This window comes from Aedes aegypti, chromosome 1, assembly GCF_002204515.2.
Source record: "Aedes aegypti strain LVP_AGWG chromosome 1, AaegL5.0 Primary Assembly, whole genome shotgun sequence".
Taxonomy (NCBI): Eukaryota; Metazoa; Arthropoda; class Insecta; order Diptera; family Culicidae; genus Aedes; species Aedes aegypti.
Window position 1 is genome coordinate 81152166 of NC_035107.1, and position 20509 is coordinate 81172674.

Sequence of the window (20509 nt, forward strand, 5' to 3'; positions counted from 1 at the left end):
TATACCTTACAATTTTGGTCAAGTTCCTATTTTCGCGTAAAACAACTGTTGCTTTTTTCTATGTAGCTTTGCTGAAAGAAATAAACAAAACAAGTTCAAAAAGCAAGAAATGTTGGGTGGAAAATATTCAAAAAGTAAAAATAAGTAGTTTTTTAGAAGTCACTTGACATTAGCTGTAACGACGAATGCAACCATGATACAGTTTGTTGAATTGTTTTTGTATTGTACAACAATACACGAATTGCTTATCAAGACAATACATGAACAATATATCGTATTGTGTTTTCAAAATGTTTGTATGAGAAAATATCTATATTTGTATTGTTACGATACTTAACCACCCATACATTATATTGCAAAAATCTCATATACCATACAGTGAACTGTTCAAAACAATATATTGTACTGTAATTGTATTGTCATTTTACAATATACTGTATTGTATTTCCAATATATTGAATGGTACTGTTTCAATACGTTATATTGTTTTTGTATTGTATTTTTTATCCGGGTATGTTACTATGATGATACAATGGTGTCAGAGCTAAGCTGATGTAAATGAAGAAAAAATGCATTTGATGCACATTGAATGTGCACTGGAAAAGTGATACACCCCTTGGGAAACGCTAATAAAAGTGCGCAATTGCATCAAATCGGGTAGGTCCCAAGTAACCACAAGCATTATAACATTGCACGTATTCTACTGCATATCAACAACATTGATGTAACATTGCCTTTATTCGACATATTTCAAGAGCTGTCAAGCAATATAGCATTAACTCTACATTACAAATGTATCAATGCACTAATATCACTTTATAAATTGCACTGCTGCACTAATGTTACTTTATAAATTGCTTAATTGCTTTACCGTCGTTTTTGCATTAGTGCAACTGTAAAAGGGCCCTTTTCCACTTTTAAACTACTTCGAAATTCCTACCCCTCGTTTTTTCCTGGCGGATGAAAACACACAAACGTCAAGTACGAACGAAGTTTGAGTTTCCCGCGCCCGCAGTCGGATGGAAATGGATTTTTGTTCCATGAATTTTCCTGAATAATATTCGCAGGATTTCAAACAAGATAGTAGTGAAGTGTTATAAGGACGTAACCCGGCCGTGTCACCATGCCGGAGTACCAGATCAACGGCATCACGGTCAACTTCCCGTTCGAACCGTACCAAGTGCAGCGGGATTACATGTCCAGGGTGATCGAATGCCTGCAGAATAGCACCAACGGTGTCCTGGAATCGCCCACCGGGACGGGAAAGACGCTCAGCTTGTTATGCTCTTCGCTGGCCTGGGTGCTGCACAAGAAGGCCCAGGTCCAGGCCAACATGCGAACAAATATTACCGATCTGAAGGAGTTCGAAATGGTGCAGCGTAAAAAGCTTGGTGGGGATGGCGGATCTGGAATGGAGGAACTGTTGGACAAACTGCACGACGGGTGTGGCCCCGAGGGAGCAAAGTGGGGCGTTCCGAAGATTGTTTATGCCTCGCGGACACATTCACAGTTGACGCAAGTCATGCAGGAGATGAAGAACACCAGCTACAGTTTTATGAAGGGGGTCATTTTGGGATCCCGGGATCAGCTGTGCATCCATCCGGAGGTATCCAAGGAGGAGGGGAATTCCACGAAAACCAATCTGTGCAAAGCTAAGGTCCAATCGAGGACGTGTTCGTTCTACAGCCGGGTGGAAAGCTGCAAGGAGCGCCCGGAAGTTGTGTCCAACGTGATCATGGACATTGAGGATCTGGTGAAGGTGGGCACAAAGGTGCGCGCTTGTCCCTTCTTCCTGTCTAAGGAGTTGATCGAGAGCGCGGACATACTCTTCATGCCGTACAATTACCTGCTGGATCCCAAGGCCCGTAAAGCCAACAATCTGGAGATCTCGAACACGATCATCATCCTGGACGAGGCGCACAATGTGGAAAAAATGTGCGAGGAATCGGCCTCGATGCAGATCCGCTCGACGGACATTGCCCTGTGCATCGACGACGTTACGTCGATCATGAAGGTGATGGACCATTCGGTGGCCATCCCGGAGGATGACGAGACGAAGAAGGACTTTACCATTGACGATTTGGCGCTGCTGAAGGAGATGCTGCTGCAGTTGGAGAAAACGGTGGACAGCATTCCGGTGATGTTTTCTCAAGGGGGGAACACCTTTCCCGGGACGTACATTTTCGAGATATTCGAGAAAGCAAACGTAAGTGTAGTGTGACGGTATTCTTTTGTTATTGAAATGTGCCAAATGTTTAATAGTTTACGCTACATGGCGCAGAATGCAAGGCTGGTAGCAGATCTCAGAATAATGAAGTTTGATATTCATATTGTCGAACCCTTGGATTTCTCCAGCCATTTTTTTTTCTATTTATGTCTTCGTGAATTTAGTTACGGTTTATCTCAAAAACCTTTCAGCATTAAGTTTTTCCAGAAATGTATCTAGAAATTTCACCAAATTTTCATTTAGGATTTACTCTTGCAGATCATCCCAAAAAGTTCTCGAGTAATTTTCCAAATATAATCTCCATGGATTCTTCAATATTGTATTTGAGGTTTAATACCAGTAGTATTTGACTACAGCAATTTATTTAGATACATTTTTTTCAGGGGTTCTGTTATGATGAACAAATATATCCAGCAAATTCTGCAGGAATTTATCTAGAGATTCAAATAATAGTTTTTTTTTTTCAATCATTATCTTCTAAATTCATCTAGAAAAACCGCCAATACTTGTAGGAAATTTAAAAAAAATCTTCCAGACTTCTCAGAAGTTTTCAGAGATCCTCGCAAGAGTTCATCAGAAATCCTGGGTAATTTCTTTGACAACTTCCTTGGATACTTCTCGCATAATTTAGGTAAACGCCCTAAAAGCCATTGGTAACCGAGTGTGTAGCTCGTTGTTTATAAGCGCATAAATGGATCAAGACACAAAGTATCACAACTAGGAGATAGAGGAGAATCTTCTCTTTTATTTATTTGTATTTGATCCATCTGACATAAAATTTGTCTTAATGAATATAAGTAAAACTAAAAAACAAAACGAGCAACAAACATCAACATTACATGAAATGCACACTTGACTATGTCTAAAATATTTAGCAAATCGATTACGAAGCGTCGTCATAGTGATGTTAAAATCGAAAAGATGATAAATTTCGTTGAATTTCGTTGCCATATATCTAGTTGGGTCATGCTATTCGTATAGAGTGTTCCGACTGCCGAGACTGACAAAATTCCGTCTACGCAGATTTCGCTCCGGAGCGTAGATGCTAACATCAAAAAGAAGGGATGGCGAATCGATGTCCCCTTGAAGCAACTTGGCTACAAAAAAATCTGGTGGACTTTAACAATCATAGAAGCAACCTCAAGAATAACTTACAAAGATAAATTCTTAGTTGTAATCTTTGAAAAATTGAACGATATTCTAGAGGAAATCCTAAGAAATCAGTGCAGACTTCTCCGTAGAGTTTATTGCTTTAGTTCTTGAAAATGTCCTACACAAAAATCTTGGACGAACTCCTAGTTCAATCGATTGCAGAATCCCTGGATGAACTCCAGGATATTGTAAAAGAAAATTGAATCGTAAAAGAATCTGGAATTCCTGACGAAAATTATAGTAGAGTATCTGGTATAATTTCTGGGATTATCTTTAAAAATCCAGGTTGAATACTCGATGGTATATTGAACTAAATCATGGAAGTATTTGTAAGGAATACGAATAAAGGGTGTCTACTCATTTACAGAAATGAAATTCACTGATATTTCCAGGTTTTTAAAATAATTGCAGGTTCAAGAAATTCTCTAAAATACAAAAGTGATTGGTGAATTTTCCAATTAGGATGACTAAAAAGGAGTTCAGTTTAGAGACTCTTAAGCTAGGTATGCTGTTCAGCCCAAGAAAAGTAAAAATTTCCGCAGAAAGAAATTCTGAAGAAATTTTCTGTTGCGGGCCCCATTTGAATTGACATTCTTTTCAATTGCGTACTGCGATCAAAGAAAAATGCTATTCTTGCGCATTTCTTGCCAGAAATTTCCCACACATCGAGATAGGCGATTACTTTTCTGTTGAAAAGTAGGAGTAAAAATGTGGTCTACAAATGACAAGTGGCATGTGCGTCACAAGGAGAAGGAAATGCATACCAAATTAGTTGCAGATTTGATTTGATGACAACGCCGCCTTGGATGAATTTTGGTGAGAATGTTCTCTCCACATCTCGATGTTCTACATCTCGATATCTCTCCATATGTCGATGATTTCATAAGTCCCTTCAGTCTGCATACATTTTCACTCTCCATATCTCGATATCCTCCTTATCTCGATATCTCCATATCTCGATGTGCTTCTGTTGATTTTTCGTTCTCAATTTTCTCTCCGTATGTCGATATGACCAATATCGAAGATTACTAGATCAAAGTTTTGGGATTGCAAACAAATTAGCAGCGCAAAATGATGTTTGTTTGTGTATTACTTTCTTGGCAACGGAGTGTTTTTCAATCTAGTATTCATCAAAAAATTGTTCTATGTCTCGATCTCTCCCTATCTCGATGGTCCCTTCGATATCGAGATGTGGAGAGGCAATTGTATAATTATCTGTACTTTAAATTGAACATTTAATAAGCACCAGTTTCAAAGTAACCATCTTTGAAACAGGAAGTGTGTATGCATTATCATTATCCGTTTGCATACATGCGGGGCTTATTGTTAGTGAAAGTGGCTTCTGAATGGACGTTTCTCTCCAGCCATTCTGAAATGGGTCACCGGATCTGCAATAGAGCTATCACCTTTTAACTCCCGGACTGAAGCTTTTTGCAAAACTGTAGTACCAAAGCAGTTTTACTGAAAACTTTTTTCCATAATACCACTGCCGGACAGTGGGGGTTAGATGGATCACACACATACACACATTACCTTATGTACCATAACATTTTGGACAACTGCAAGGGACATGGAGGTCTTTATTTCGTCTTTGGTAATAAGCGGGTGAGATTTCAAACGCTTCGAAGATGATATCTACTATCCCAGAAAGAGTCAGTTTTCCGCAAACATCATTATTTGCCTGCTGACGAGTGGGAACAACTGGGGTTTTAGATGTTTCTGGAAGTGACGGAAAATCTACAGCTGAGAATTCAAAGCCTGGAGGTGAAGTTTTTTTGCTTTTTCTGTCACTTCTTAATTTTACCAGAGGGGATTGTAGAGCTTGTTGAACAGGGATGTTATGTAAAGTGTGCTTTTGCGAGTACCGTTTTGCAACAGCTCGCTTCCTCTTTGCTCCTGTCTCAATAACGATATATTCTTCTTCACCCTCAGAGTCAGATCCTTGATCATTATCCGGGAGGGACGTGAAGATATTATTACTAATGTTAGAATGGGTCGATGGAGCAACAGTCGGAGCAAACTTTTTCAGCATATTTGCATAAGATCGCCTAGACCGTTGTTTCAGCGAGTTTATGGTATGTTTCTCCCGCTCTATGTACTTCGGATATGCGGTAAGCTCGTGGAGATCCTGACCACAAGTTGTACATTTTGGTTCCGTCTTGCAGGAACCCTCGGCGTGTTGATCACCGCAATTGAATCCTAAAATGTTTAATGAAATCTTGTTTTTATTTAATAACACGAAAAAGCATGTTACTGTAACTACTTTAGCAATTTTTCCCGCTCAAATAATGACTATATCATGTTTAAACTTTAATTTAAAAATTTGGTCCATAAATGAACCTTGACACTTTTGATCATGTTTGACATTCGCTTAGTCGACAAAAACACCACAGGGGTTTAGTTCGACCACTGGGGTTGTTCCTATCTGACATTTCGTAAGGGACACGGAAAACAAAATACACCCAAAATTTGAGTTTAAGCCAAAGGATGTGACAAAATCTAAAAAAATGTTTTTTGGGCTCAAACCAACGGAAAACATTAGAAAATTGAGTAAACATGTGTTTTTGGCCTAAACTTAAGCGTTTGGCACTTAAATTGGGACATGGCTTTAGGACCACTAGCTCCAGACATGATATTAGCTCGACATAAGCTATGTTCGGTGACCACTCCGTAGCACTCGACCTCGTGACTAGGAATATAGACTTTGTACCCCATAGAAAAGATCTCAAAGGCAGCAGTTCGCCTGGTCAGGATCACTAATAGTGACACGCAACTTATTCCGGCTAGGTGAGTCTACCTCGAGGATGCCTCGAAACGACTTTGACAGAACTTTTTCGATTTGTAACTTGTTTAGCGGTTTTCAATTAGCTTTGGGCCGAAAGAAAAACAGAAAGGGGCCCTTAGATCCGGGTGGATAAGCTTTTGCACGGGGGGTCACCGGATTAGAAGAAAACCTAGTGGATGAGGGACAAGCAGGAGATTGATTCAGACTGGCTTGTGAACCAAAATTGGTATCCATTGGCTTTTGGGATAGGTGCAGTGTATTTTGTATGATTGGGATGATTGGATTATCTTCGTATGGAGCAGAACCCGTTTGTGCCTCTATTTCGGTAAGCGAAGGAGAAACTTTTACGTTTTCAGTCATTTCCATTACCTGTCATGGGTTTTATCAGTTGTCTGGTGACTCATCATCCGAAGAAAAAAGGTATTTCGGCGAATCCCGCCAGTATCATTCGCCGCAAAAGCAAAATAGTAAAAAACAGCATTGCTCATAACTGCATATTTGTAACGTTCGACACGACACGATTGGTAAAAAAAAACAACTTTGTGGTAAAAACAAAATGTTCGCGATGAACGGAGCAACAAAAAAGTACTGTAGCCGTTATGAGTGCACGACTAGCAATGCTGAAATAAATTATTGGAAAAGTGATTAAAGAAATTATTTGAAGAATCTAAATATAAAGTGGAAAATACAGTGGAATCCCAGAAGAAAATGCTGATCCATTGCAGACTGTGAACAGGGTGTCTGCTACCTGGAAAAACCTGGAATTGTCAGGGAATTTTAAAAAAACCTGGAAAAACCTGGAATTCTCAGTGAATTTCGGTAACAATCAGGGAAATTCCTTCGAGGCAGTGATTCATGGTAGAATATGTTCATGACAAAGGTTTTTCAGGTCAAAATTCCCCAAAATAATTCGGCTGCGCCGCTACCATAATGCCCCTTGAGGTGTTCACTAAGGAACTTTTTTTTTTGTTTGTAAGGCACTCCCTGCTCGTGGCCACTACTGTGCCGGAATCAGTTGATCTGTAGCTTCTTAATCGATACAGATCTATTTTTAACTTAGGGAGGGGAAAGAGAGGGTCAGTTTGTCTCAGTCACCATCTGATACTGACGGAGGATGGATGTGCTCCCCAAAGCACGGTCCTCCGTCTGGCGTCGTCTGGTGGCTGGACGGGATTTTTGTGGAGGGGCTGGGAATCGAACCCATGACCTTCCGCTTATGAAGCGAAAGCGTAACCTCAAGGCTACAGACCCCCCTACACTGAGGATCTTTTCAGGTATGAAATTTTATCGACTTCCCAAGACGTGATTGAATGTTAAGAATACCTCTAAATTTAAGTTATATTGGGTAAGCAATGGGTGCACATTTCTTAATGTACGATTAAAAAAAATTAAAAAACTCAGAATCTAATTTTGGGAAAATAATCTGGAATTTAAACAACCTTAAATATAAAATTTCGAAAAAAAAAATAAATTTATCAATTTTAGGGCTGGTGTAGCAGGTCTCGTTTTAGAGACTTTGTTTCCATTTTAATGCAAGCCTCAAACAAGCCGCTATTTTTGATAAAAAGTCTCTAAAGTTTTTGTTTTAAATCAAAATTGCCTTTAAAGTCTCTGATTTTCCTTATATGCTTGCGATGAATTCTGATGCAAAACATTGCAGGTTTCAGAAAAACCTTCAGAGACTATTACGAGACTATTCTAATTCTTCAAGAATTTTATCTCAGATTTTTCGACGAAAATCCTCAGGAACTATCCCAGTGGTTTCTCCAGAGATTTCATCCGGAATACTTTTAGGGACTCCTACAGGGATCTCTCCAGAAATTCTTCTAGGGATTCCTCTACCATTTATCCCAGATATTCGTCCAGCGATTTTTTAATGAATATCTTGAACAATTTCTTCAGAATATGCTCTGGAAAATTTTTGACAACTACAACGTTATCTTCAATAATTTGCTCAGGGATTACTTTGATAAAAACACTATCTTAGGACTTACTCCTGATACTTTTTTTTCCAAAGGTTTTTAAAATGTTTGCCTAGGAAAATCCGTAAAAATAAATTCCAGAATTCTCGAAAAATTTTGTTTTTCAAAAGACCCGACAAGAATTCTTACTTCATTTCATCCACGGTAACTCCATAGATTCCTTGAGATTCTATTGGCGAATATCTATTAAAAATGTTTCGAAGTATTCCTCAAATTCGACCTCGTTTTTCAGCATTTATCATCCTCTAGATTTTTTCTAGGACTTTTTCCAGTTTTAGAAACAATTTTCATGGAGTATCTAAAAAAAAACATAAAAATGTAATCTACAAAACATTTTATAGGGGTCCATATTAAGGGTATTATTTCTTAAGGGTACTATATGAGTTCTTCTAGTAATCCTTATTTATCAAGGGTGATTTAAGAGTATCATCAGAGTTTACTTTAAACTTTTCTTCAGAAACACATCACGATTTTTTGATCATTTACTCAAATTTCAGAAAAATGTCTCTACAAATTCCAGGAAGAATACTTGAACTTCCTTGGGAAATCTCCACGAGTTACTGAATACTTAAAGACATTTCTGAGTAATTCCTGGATATATCCTTATAGAAACTCCTAGTTAAAATCTTAAAGAAATTCTGAAAATAAAAATGTTTTAAGGAATCCCTAAAGGCATCTTTGGGGAAATTTCTGGTTGCTTTTTTTTTTTTTTGAGGAAGTTCTCAATGGAAGTCTTGGAGAGTGTCCTAGGAAAATCGATTGATGAATCACCAGATTAAAATCCTGGAAGACTTAGGGTTTTCTTGAAAAATATCTGAAATAGTCTGATCCAGGTGATGATCTGTCAAGAATCAGGTTGTACTCTTGAGAAATCAAAAACAAAATTCTTCGATGAATCCCATAGGAAAATTATTCTTCCATGGGAAACAATCACTGAATGAACTACTGAAAAAAATGCTAGAGCTAGCCTTGGGTTGCAAACCTCTCAAATAAAAAATCCTAACCTGAGATAGTCTTAATCTTTGTGCAAATACCTTAAATAATTTCTGTTGGGGTCAATTGATCACCCTAACGGGAACACCACTGGGCTCTCCGCTGGCAGCACTGACTGTCATCGGTTGACGTCTGTCGTTCTAGTTTGTCATGTAGAAGATTATGATTATTATGTGTGATGTAGACAATTTGTAAAGTCACGTTTTTTATCACTAAAATACAAATTAGTTATTAGATAACAAACCCACTATTTTCTTGCCCCAAATGGGCCACCTCGCGTACATCACAACAGTGGCGACGAGATTTTTAGAAGTTTGTGTCGGTTTCGCCGGTTTCGCGTAGTGAAAAAGCAGTTGCAGTTTCATCACGACGCCCCCACGGAAAAGGCGAAAGCGCACATACAGTGCAATGTCGGAGCAGCATCAAGCACCGGGAGTCATTCCACCCGGGCAAATCCAGAACGGACTACCTCCGCAAAACGCTCCACCACAGCAGCAACAGCTGCCTCCTCCGCAGCATCAACAGCATCCTTCACTGCATCCGCAACAGCATCCTCAGCCTAACCTCACTCAGCCGCAGCATAGCTCCCCACACGATGCCCTCATTGTGCAACTCTTGCAACAAATGCAGCATCAGCAAGCCATAATGAACCAGATCCTTCAGCAGCAGCGAGAATCCCAACACCATCAACAGCAAGGGGTTCTACAGCAGCAAGAGATCTTCCGGAACGCCATGCAGACCATTCAAGTGCACGTTCCACCCAATCCAGAAGTAATTCTGGACTCGTTGGCTGCAAATATCAAGGAGTTTATGTACGACCCAGATACTCACTCCACATTCGGGTCGTGGTTTGCCAGGTACGAAGACCTCTTCGCGAAGGACGCTGAACGCATCGACGACGCTGCCAAGGTTCGATTGCTTCTTCGTCGGCTAGGAACCAAGGAACATTATCGCTATGTCAGCTACATCCTGCCGAACACACCGAAGGTTTTCTCGTTCTTGGAGACCGTGGAGAAGCTTCGAGGACTTTTTGGCACCAAGGAGTCGGCAGTGAAGAAGCGCTATTCCACACTCACCATCACTAAATCGACCACGGAAGATTACGTGTCCTACGCCTGCCGTGTTAACAAGATGTGTGTGGAATTTGAACTTCCCAAAATGACGGAGGCCCAATTCAAATGTTTAATGTTTGTTTGCGGGCTGAAATCTGAACGCGATGCTGAGGTGCGGACAAGGCTGCTTAGCAAGATCGAGGACAACGGGAATGTCACTCTGGATGCGCTCATCGAGGAATGCCAACGGTTGATAAACCTAAAGAGTGATACGGCCATGATTGAAAATCCGGCAGCTCCAGCAGTTCAAGCCATCAGAGGAAGTCAAACACAACGGAAGCCTTTCCAGAAGCAGTTCGGGGAGCATCGTATGTTCCAGTATCAACAGAAGCCGCAGCAGCAGCCACGGAAGAATGGCCCGGCATCACCATGCTGGAATTGTGGTGCCATGCATTATGCAAAGGACTGCAGTTTTGTCAACCACAAGTGCGCATCCTGTCATCAACTGGGGCATAAAGAAGGCTATTGCTCCAGTGCCAAGAGATCAGCGAAGGGACGGAAATCCAGCATGCAGTTTTCCACCAATACAGTCGTGTCCGTCAACAGTGTCCAAAGCAAACGTCGTTTCGTTTGGGTCAAGCTCAACGATATTCCGGTGCGTCTCCAGTTGGACACAGCGTCCGACATCACCATCGTGTCGCAGGAGGTGTGGGAGAGGATCGGTAAGCCAACAGCAGTTCCAACAACGCAAAGCGCCCAGACTGCGTCAGGCGATGATCTTCGTCTCGAGTTTGAGTTCCCCTGCACAGTTGCTCTCAACGAATCGGTGAGTACAGGACACGTTTACGTCTCTACCAACTCGCTGAACCTCCTGGGGCTCGACTTCATCGACAAGTTGAACCTCTGGTCATTGCCGATGAACACATTTTGCAATCTAGTCAGCGGTGATGAACCAGTCGACGCAGGCGAATTGCAGAGGGCCTACCCCAAACTCTTCAATCCAACTCTGGGGCTCTGCACGAAAACGAAAGTGAGCTTGGCATTGAAGGAAGCGTGTAAACCAGTGTTTCGGCCCAAGCGGCCGGTGTCTTATGCCATGCTACCCACCGTTGACGCCGAACTCGATTGATTGGAAAGCCTGAACATTATTTCCCCCGTGGATTTCTCGGAGTGGGCTGCTCCAATTGTGGTAGTGAGGAAGTCAAATGGAAGCATCCGTATATGTGGCGATTATTCAACGGGCCTAAACGATCGCCTACTGCCGCACCAGTACCCGCTACCCCTGCCGCAGGACATTTTCTCAAAGCTGACTGGTTGTACCGTATTCAGCCAGATCGACTTATCGGATGCCTTCCTGCAAATGGAGGTCGAGGAGAGTAGCCGGAAATTGCTTACCGTCAACACTCACCGGGGCTTGTACCAATATAACAGGCTCCCTCCCGGAGTGAAAGCAGCTCCTGGAGCATTTCAGCAGTTGATGGACGCAATGCTGGCTGGAATTCCGTACACGTCGGGCTATCTGGATGACGTCATCGTCGGCGGTAGGGACGCCAAAGAACACCAGCGAAACTTGCACGCAGTTCTCCAACGCATCCAAGAATTCGGGTTCACGATTCGTCCAGAAAAATGCTCTTTTGGACAAAAGCAACTGGGATATTTGGGCCTATTGCTCGACAAGGACGGACTTCGCCCAGATCCAAACAAAATCAAGGCCATCCAGGATATGCCACCGCCTCGCGATCTTACTGGAGTTCGCTCATTCTTGGGAGCCGTAAATTATTACGGAAAATTTGTTCCGAACATGCGCTCGCTGAGATACCCACTGGACGAACTCCTCAAGTCGTCCTCAACCTTCCAGTGGACGAAAGAATGCCAGAAAGCGTTCGACGACTTCAAAGCGATCCTGTCATCCAATCTTCTGTTGGCGCACTATGATCCACGTCAAGAGATAGTTGTGTCAGCAGACGCATCGTCGATCGGCATCGGGGCTACTATCAGCCACAAATACCCTGATGGCAGAATGAAGGTTATCCAGCACGCTTCACGGTCACTTACGCCCACCGAACAGAAGTACTCGCAGCCGGATCGTGAAGGATTGGCGATTGTATTTGCAGTGACCAAATTCCACAAGTACATCTTCGGACGACACTTTCGACTACAAACGGATCACGCTCCACTCTTGAGGATCTTCGGGTCTAAAAAGGGTATACCAGTGTATACAGCTAACCGCCTTCAACGCTGGGCCCTAACCTTGCTGTCGTATGACTTTTCCATGGAATACGTCGCTACGGATAAGTTTGGGAATGCGGATGTGCTATCACGTCTAATTGACCAGCATATCAAGCCCGAAGAAGATTTTGTGGTAGCCTGTACAACCCTCGAAGAAGACCTGAAGTCCGTAGCCAACAGCACAGTCAGCCAGCTACCACTTAGTTTCCAGATGGTGGAGCAAGCCACAAGTTCCGACCCAGTTCTTCGGAAAGTGTACCGTTTCGTCAAACACGGATGGCCGAAGAATCGTTCGGAAATCAAGGATCCGGAGCTACTGCGTTACTATGACCGTCAAGAAGCACTATCCATCGTCGAAGGTTGCATCATGTTCAGCGACAGGTTGGTCATTCCAGTAATCTACAGGCAGCGGTGCCTCAACCAACTACACAAAGGGCACCCAGGAATTCAACGAATGAAGGCCATCGCGCGAAGTTTTGTCTACTGGCCTTGTCTCGACGAAGAAATAGCCAACTATGTTCGAGATTGTAACGGTTGTGCCTCTGCAGCAAAATCTCCGCCAAAAGCAACACCAGAGCCATGGCCAAAACCCACGGTTCCTTGGCAGAGAGTGCACGTCGATTACGCTGGCCCATTGGAGGGCGAGTACTACTTGGTTGTCGTGGATTCTTACAGCAAATGGCCGGAGATTTTTCCGACAAAATCCATCACTTCGAAGGCAACAATCAACCTCATACGAAGCCTGTTTGCCAACAAGGGAATGCCCGAAGTCCTAGTGTCAGATAATGGCACGCAATTTACAAGCGCTGAGTTCAAGGAGTTCTGCATCGAGAACGGCGTGGAACATATTACAACAGCACCTTTCCATCCGCAGTCGAACGGCCAGGCCGAAAGGTTTGTCGACACCTTCAAGCGGGCGGTCAAAAAGGTCCAGGAGGGAGAAGGTTCCATAAAAACCACCTTGGATATATTCCTACTTACCTACAGAACCACTCCGAATCCCAATACACCCGATGGAAGATCACCTGCGGAGCTGATGTACAATCGTCGGCTCAGAACTTCGCTAGAACTTCTACGTGCACCACGCAAGCAAGTATCATCGACGGAAACGGACACCAGTCAACAAACCAGGTCGTTCGTTCCTAAGGATGCCGTCTACGCCAAGGTTTACGCCAACAACAAGTGGACTTGGGCTCCAGGAACGGTGGTTGAAAGGATCGGCCGTGTAATGTACAACATCTGGATCGATAACAGGAAATTGATCCGTTCTCATATCAACCAGCTCAGAAGCCGAGGTTCAACTACCCATCGAGCAAGCAAGAAGCACACTTTGTCGTTAGATATTTTACTAGATGAATGCAACGTAGCTAAGCCTTCAACGATTAGCAATCCAGTTCAGACAACACCCTCGCTGGGACCCCAATTAGAACCACCACCTTGGGTGTCGTCATCAGAATCGTCATCAAGTGAAACTAGTTCGTCCTCCTCAACAACGACGTCATCAGTTGGTTTCCAATCAGCAGTCGAAGCTTCACCAGTGATCCAAGTCCCTCGTCGTTCTTCACGCAACAGAAGACCGCCGCAGTGGTTCAGCGACTACCAGCGAACTTAAGGAGGGAGATGTTGGGGTCAATTGATCACCCTAACGGGAACACCACTGGGCTCTCCGCTGGCAGCACTGACTGTCATCGGTTGACGTCTGTCGTTCTAGTTTGTCATGTAGAAGATTATGATTATTATGTGTGATGTAGACAATTTGTAAAGTCACGTTTTTTATCACTAAAATACAAATTAGTTATTAGATAACAAACCCACTATTTTCTTGCCCCAAATGGGCCACCTCGCGTACATCACAACAATTTCTGATGAAATTCTTTTAGAAAATCAATTAATTCATACAGTAGGTAAGACGAGCAGTACCATTTGTCCTAATATCAGGAGGAATAAAAAAATAGAATATTCTCAGAGAGATCTCTGGTCTGACTTCATGAGGAATCATCTCCTGATTCCTGTCAAGTGTCGTTTCGTTTGTTTTTTTTCCTGTTTGGTCCTGTTTTGTATATAGTTTGTCTCTTTTTTAGGAAGAAGGTCTTTAAAGTTTCTATTTTCAAGATACTCAGTCACTACTAGCCTTGTAATTTAGATAATTCGATGTTTTCAAATGAAATGCAATCAATTCATCATAGGTATATAAAAAATACGGTGAATCGTTTACATAGTTGATGAGTCAATGTCAATTACATAGTCAATGAGTGTTTATACATATTTTAAATAACTTGGCTTTTTTGCCGGTCATATGATTCATATTTTTTTATGTATACAATTTAGAAAACCACGGTGAACGTAATTTTTATTTCAAAATATTGTCACAGACATAATTCATTTTTTTCGCCATTGAGCTATCTTAAAAGTATCCAAATGGCCCATGGATACACTCGAGGCTTCTTCACTGAGCACTACCATCAGTGCACCAGATTCCGCTCATTTAAGGGAAGCTATGTGTCCAAATATGTATATTATAAAATAACTATTGTATCGATCAAAACTATTTTCATGTCACAATGTAGCTCCAAGTATAGGTAATCAGCGGCAAAATAAAAATAATTTGAAAAACTTTCATAAAAACTTATTGAATTGCATCTGTTACTGCATCTAAGTGTTCCTATTTCCGCTCACGTTAAACAGATTTCGGGACGAACTTACTAAAAAATGCATTACTTCGAATTGTGTTATTTATCCTGATATTTTTTATGATCAAACCATAGCTACTACTGCAATAAAGAAGGCTGTATACTAAAATCGACATTTCTTTAATATTTTGTTTAATTTTCTGCATGAGCGGTTATTGGAACACTCAAAAATACCTAGTGGTCCAATAACCGCTCACGAGGTCTTGTGTTTTCAATATAAAGAAATATTTTATCAAATGAAAATAATGTCAGACAACTTCATTTAAAAGTTGTTTGTATTGCTAGAATATATCCGTGCGAAAAATGTTGGGTTTTGACACGAAAAATCAATTTTTACACTACCACAAGTGTAAAAATAGTGAGCGGAAATAGGGCCATGAGCGGATACTGGTACACTGATGGTACTGGCCAAAAAACTGAATAGTGCATGTTCTGTTTTCGCAGATCATATATGCAGTAATCAATTAATTTAAACCTATGCAGCAATCAATTAAATTTGAAATAGCTTCAAATAAAAACTTGATGCTTAAAACACTAAAATTATTTTGTCATTTATTTTTATTCATCTGAAATTACAGTATTTCTTGAATCTGGAATTATTTTCTGAAACCTGGGAAAACCTGGAAATATCAGGGAATTTCATTTCTGTGAACGAGTAGACATCCTGGTCAATTCAAAAGATTTTTGGTAAGATCTTTGGCGGAAGTCTGATTTTTACTTGAACTCTTGAACTTGAATCATTCAAAAAGTCTATCATGACGCACTTCTACATCAACATGAATGCAAAAAAAATCTTTTAAAAATTCAAACAAAATATCTACCTCTGTAGTAGCAATCCATTTGTTCTTGTTTCCATCAGCCAAGATGGAGACTACGCTCATGCTCGCCAAGAGTATGGAATTGCATCATTGAGTATTGCAATACTCTATTTGAATATGGCAACAACCCAAAACGATTAGAATCACCTCATAGGGTTTCAATCAATGAACAAATTTGCTGAAGACATCATTCTTCCTAACCTTCCGATTATTGAGAACGATGACCTTGGTTCAAAGTATTCCTTTTCAATACCTATGGTCATAGGGTTACATAAAATTACATTTTCTGAGCTTGTGCCATCATGCGGTGCAATTCCCTACTAGTTAATGTGTAATATAGCAGCTCACTCCTTGTTGTATTTTGTTTTTCAGAACGAATTTCGAAATTGTTTAGACTTTTTCATATTGACCCTCGCCCGGAACCAAAGACAAATGAATAATTTGGCGTTTTTCGTTTTTCAGATCAAGGAAGGCAACTACCACATCATAGCGCAACTGCTGGAGAACATCATCCAGTACATTGCGACCATCACGGAGAAGAACAACTTCGTGCGACGTGGCGGCGGGTTGCTGATTCTGGCGGAAGCGCTGTCCATAATCTTCGCCGGCAGTGGCCCGGAGTACCGGGCGTCGATCGACAAGTGCTACAAGGTACACATCGAGATCGAGGAGCAGAAGAAAACCAGGGGGAACGTGAAGCAGGCAGATGGGTGGACGGCAACGAAGCAACTGGTTCCCTCGGTGAAGGCCAACGCCAAAGTGGTCAGTTTCTGGTGTTTCAATCCGGGATTCGGGATGAGGCAACTGTTGGGTCGGAATGCTAGAAGTATTATCTTGACGAGTGGTACTTTGGCCCCTCTTAAGCCGTTGATTAGTGAGTTGGACATTCCGATAGCGGTAAGATTGGAGAATCCGCATATCATCGATGGAAGTCAGGTGTGCGTCAAGATTGTGGGACAGGGCCCGGATAAGGAGAGCTTGAATTCCAGCTATGGCAATCGGGATAATCCAAAGTACATTTCCAGCTTGGGTCGAACGATTCTGTCATTTTGTCCGATTATTCCAGGAGGATTGCTGGTGTTTTTTCCTTCGTATCCGCTTTTGAACAAATGTCAGGAAGCTTGGCAAGAGACGGGTATTTGGGCTCAGATAAGCCGGACGAAGCCAATATTTGTGGAACCTCGGGGGAAGGACCAGTTTCTGAACACGATGTCCGAGTACTACCAGAGGATAAACGACCCGGACGGTAAGGGAGCCGTGTTCATGGCCGTGTGTCGCGGAAAAGTATCCGAAGGGTTGGACTTTGCGGATATGAATGGTCGTGCCGTGATCATCACCGGTTTGCCCTTTCCGCCACTGAAAGACGCTCGGGTGATATTGAAGAAGAAATATCTTCAAGAGGTGCGGACCAGAGAAAATGAAATCATTTCCGGCGATGAATGGTACTCTTTGGAAGCAGCTCGAGCAGTGAACCAAGCTATCGGTCGAGTCATCCGCCATAAAAACGACTACGGTGCGATTCTACTATGCGACAACCGGTTCCATAACCACCGCCAAAAGTCCCAGCTCTCGTCCTGGATTCAGAAGCATCTGAACACTAATCAGCACCAGAACTTTGGTCCCATCATTGGTGAACTCTCTCGATTCTTCCGAAACGCCGAGAAAATCCTCCCTCAGTCGAAGCTTTCGCGCAATATCGTAACTCTCGTACAAGAACCCACGCCCCTCATCGAGGGCAACATTCCAGGTGCCCTCATAGTCAATCGGGACACCAAACGGAAACTCGACGACATCCGTAACAATTTCGTCCAAATCGAAAACTCCAATCAAGTGACCAGCACCTTCAGAATTTCCGACTACGAACAGGCCCCCTCACAAAGCGCCTCGAACGAACCGAAAAACTTCCTCAGCAGACTGAATACCCAAGTCCACTCTATCGATTTCAACGACATGACCACGTACTCCATGCCCAGTTCATCCCAAGGTGCCCTTGTGGGCATTCACAAGCGGGAACGATCCACTGGATCCGACAACTCCATCTTCAGCCAAACCCAGACTGCCACCCAGAAGAAACGCAAGGTGGTCCTAATCCCGCAGCAAGTGATCAACCTGACCAGCGATGACGAGGATCCCGGAAGAATTGGGGACGATCCCACCCGGCAGGCCCCCGAGGATCGCGTCGAATTGATCAAGGTCATCAAAACGTCCATTCCACTGGCCAAGTACCAGGCGTTCCTCAGTACACTGACCAACTACAACAAGGACCGGAACTTTGACCGATTGATGGAAGGGTTGCTGGTGGCTTTCGATCGGCCGGAGCTGTATTACCTACTGAGAGGTGATTTTATTTTATAGTTGATCTACTGGGAGATATCGTAATTAATTTTCCCTTTTTTGCAGCCATGCGGCGATTCGTCAAGGGTGATCATGAAGCGAGGTTCGACGCAAAAATTAAAGAGGTTTGCGGCAGATGATGGTAGTGTCGGATCACGCACCTGGCCGTGGATTAAAAAAAACGACGTTATTGTGATATTGACTGTTAACTGGAAAAGCCACACAGTTCTTCGTTGCACGAAGAAACTGCCAATGTGCTGTTATTTGAAGTGATGGATTAGTATAAATAAAGTCAAGCGACTGACATACTGTTAAGTTTTGTAACTGAAGGGGCTTGCTTGCTTCATCCGATAATTTCCCTAGAATTAAGATTTCGGCATCAGTACCTTCTTAAGGAACTGCAGTTGTATAATGGAGACGGGGACGTCATCAGGCTGATGCAACACGCGATGGGGATGTGGAGCACATGTAGAGCGAAACCTTTTATCCGCTGTGGTTTTGCTTGACCATGAACCCCCTAAGCAAATCACACAACCCGTTCATCTATGGCTACCAATTGAAAAGTGGGGAAAGAAGTACAAAAGTTACCCACATCTTCTATATGGGCGACCTGAAGCTATTTGCGGGATCAATGGAGAGGCAGCATTAGCTGTTGCAGCGTGTAACGACATTCAACAACAACATCCGGATGGAGTTTGGGATTGGCAAATGCCGATCAATTCATCTACGTCCGGGTTAAGATATAGATGTCAGCTGTTTCCGCGTCAACGAGCAAGAGGAGATTCGGAATATGTTTGAAGGCGAAACGTACAAATTCCTCGGATTCCTGCAACTTAGACTATTTGCTACAAGTTTTGAAGAGCTTTCTGTCTGCCACAAAAATGAGTGAAGAACTAGTCGGATGTGTTAAAATTCACACAAATAAAGTATAAAAAAAATCTGCCACGACAAGGTTGCTGTAAAGTTTCGGGGTGGTAAAATGGGCCAAAACTGATTTGGAGTCGTTAAAACGAGCAGTACGAGTGGCGTTCACCAAGCACCGAATGCACCACCCAAAATCGTCCATTGAGAGAGTCACCCTGCCACGTGCAGCAGGAGGAAGAGCCAGAACCGCCACGAAATTTACCGCACTATATGCGAAGCTGACCACGGTTTCAGCGCCCTGCATTTGGTGCAGGAGGTTTACCAGCTGAACTGCGACATCAACACCGTCGACATGAACATGAAGCAGAATGAGTTGCATGGAACGCTCCTCTTTTAACTGGAGCTCGAGCACATCAATGAGGTGGTACCACGGGATTCTATCAGGAATTCCTTTAGAGATTCCGCTTGAAATTTTTTGAGAGTTTCCTCCAGGTTATTCTCAGGGGATTCTTCTAGGGAATCTTCAATAAATTATTTTATGAATTCTTCCAGTATTTCCTTCGAAGATTATTCCTTGTATCCCTGACGGGACCCTACGAGGCATTCGACTTGGAATCTACCAGACATTTCTCCGAGGATTCCCAAAGAAATTTATCCATTAATTCCTTTCAGTATATCTATAAATATTTTTTTTTTTCAAGGAATCCACCAGGAATTATGTATCTTAGAGAATCCTGTAGGAAATCCTTCACATATTACTTTAAAAGTTCTTCAAGAGTTATATTGAGGAATTTCTCCAGTGATTTCTTTGGTGATTCCTCCAAGGATTTCACAATAAATTGTTCCATGATTTTTTTCCAGAAAGATTCCAAAAAAATCCTTCCAGGGACATTCAGAGAAATGCTCTGCTTAAGGTGAAGATGAATCGAAGCCAAACTTAAAATTTTCAAGAGCACGGATCTGGAGAACCAAACATCCGATTGAGCTGAAAACTTTATCGATTGGTCACCACCAGCTAGTGACCAATCGATTAAGTTTTCAGCTCAATCGTATGTTTGGTTCTCCAGATCCGTGCTCTTGAAAATTTGAACTTTGGCTTCGATTCATCTTCACCTTAAGCCTCTGAGTAAATATCAGTAGAATCCCTGGAGGAATAATGTTTTGGAATTTTGTAGATGCCTTTCTGATAGAATGCCTGGAGTAGAGAAAGGAAGGATTTCTAGTTCAATCCTTCGCGGAATTCCTGGTCGATTCTCTCTCGGAAATAACTTGTGGATTTTTTTTTTGGTTTATTCCCTGGAGGTATTTCTGATATCCCTGAAAAATTCTAAGAAGGGAATTCTTAGTAAAACCATTTAAATATTTTCTGGTAGAACATCTGGT

General features: G+C 42.2%; 1 protein-coding gene across 1 annotated transcript; it reads left to right on the forward strand.

Annotated features, from left to right (window-relative positions):
• The first annotated feature begins 972 nt into the window (after positions 1–972).
• On the forward strand, positions 973–18586 carry LOC5571306 (regulator of telomere elongation helicase 1 homolog). Its single transcript, XM_001653571.2, has 3 exons — positions 973–2206; positions 16391–18266; positions 18329–18586. Exons 1-3 carry the CDS (start codon positions 1124–1126, stop codon positions 18400–18402), a joined length of 3033 nt encoding a protein of 1010 aa, XP_001653621.2. The 5' UTR covers positions 973–1123; the 3' UTR covers positions 18403–18586.
• The last annotated feature ends 1923 nt before the right edge of the window (positions 18587–20509 follow it).

What these genes read in the sequence shown, in the direction of transcription:
- LOC5571306 (XM_001653571.2), top strand. Translation starts at nt 1,124, where the DNA reads ATGCCGGAGTACCAGATCAACGGCATCACGGTCAACTTCCCGTTCGAA. An exon ending in AGATATTCGAGAAAGCAAAC is followed by an intron (nt 2,207 to 16,390) that starts GTAAGTGTAGTG and finishes TTCGTTTTTCAG; the next exon opens with ATCAAGGAAGGCAACTACCA. An exon ending in GCTGTATTACCTACTGAGAG is followed by an intron (nt 18,267 to 18,328) that starts GTGATTTTATTT and finishes CCTTTTTTGCAG; the next exon opens with CCATGCGGCGATTCGTCAAG.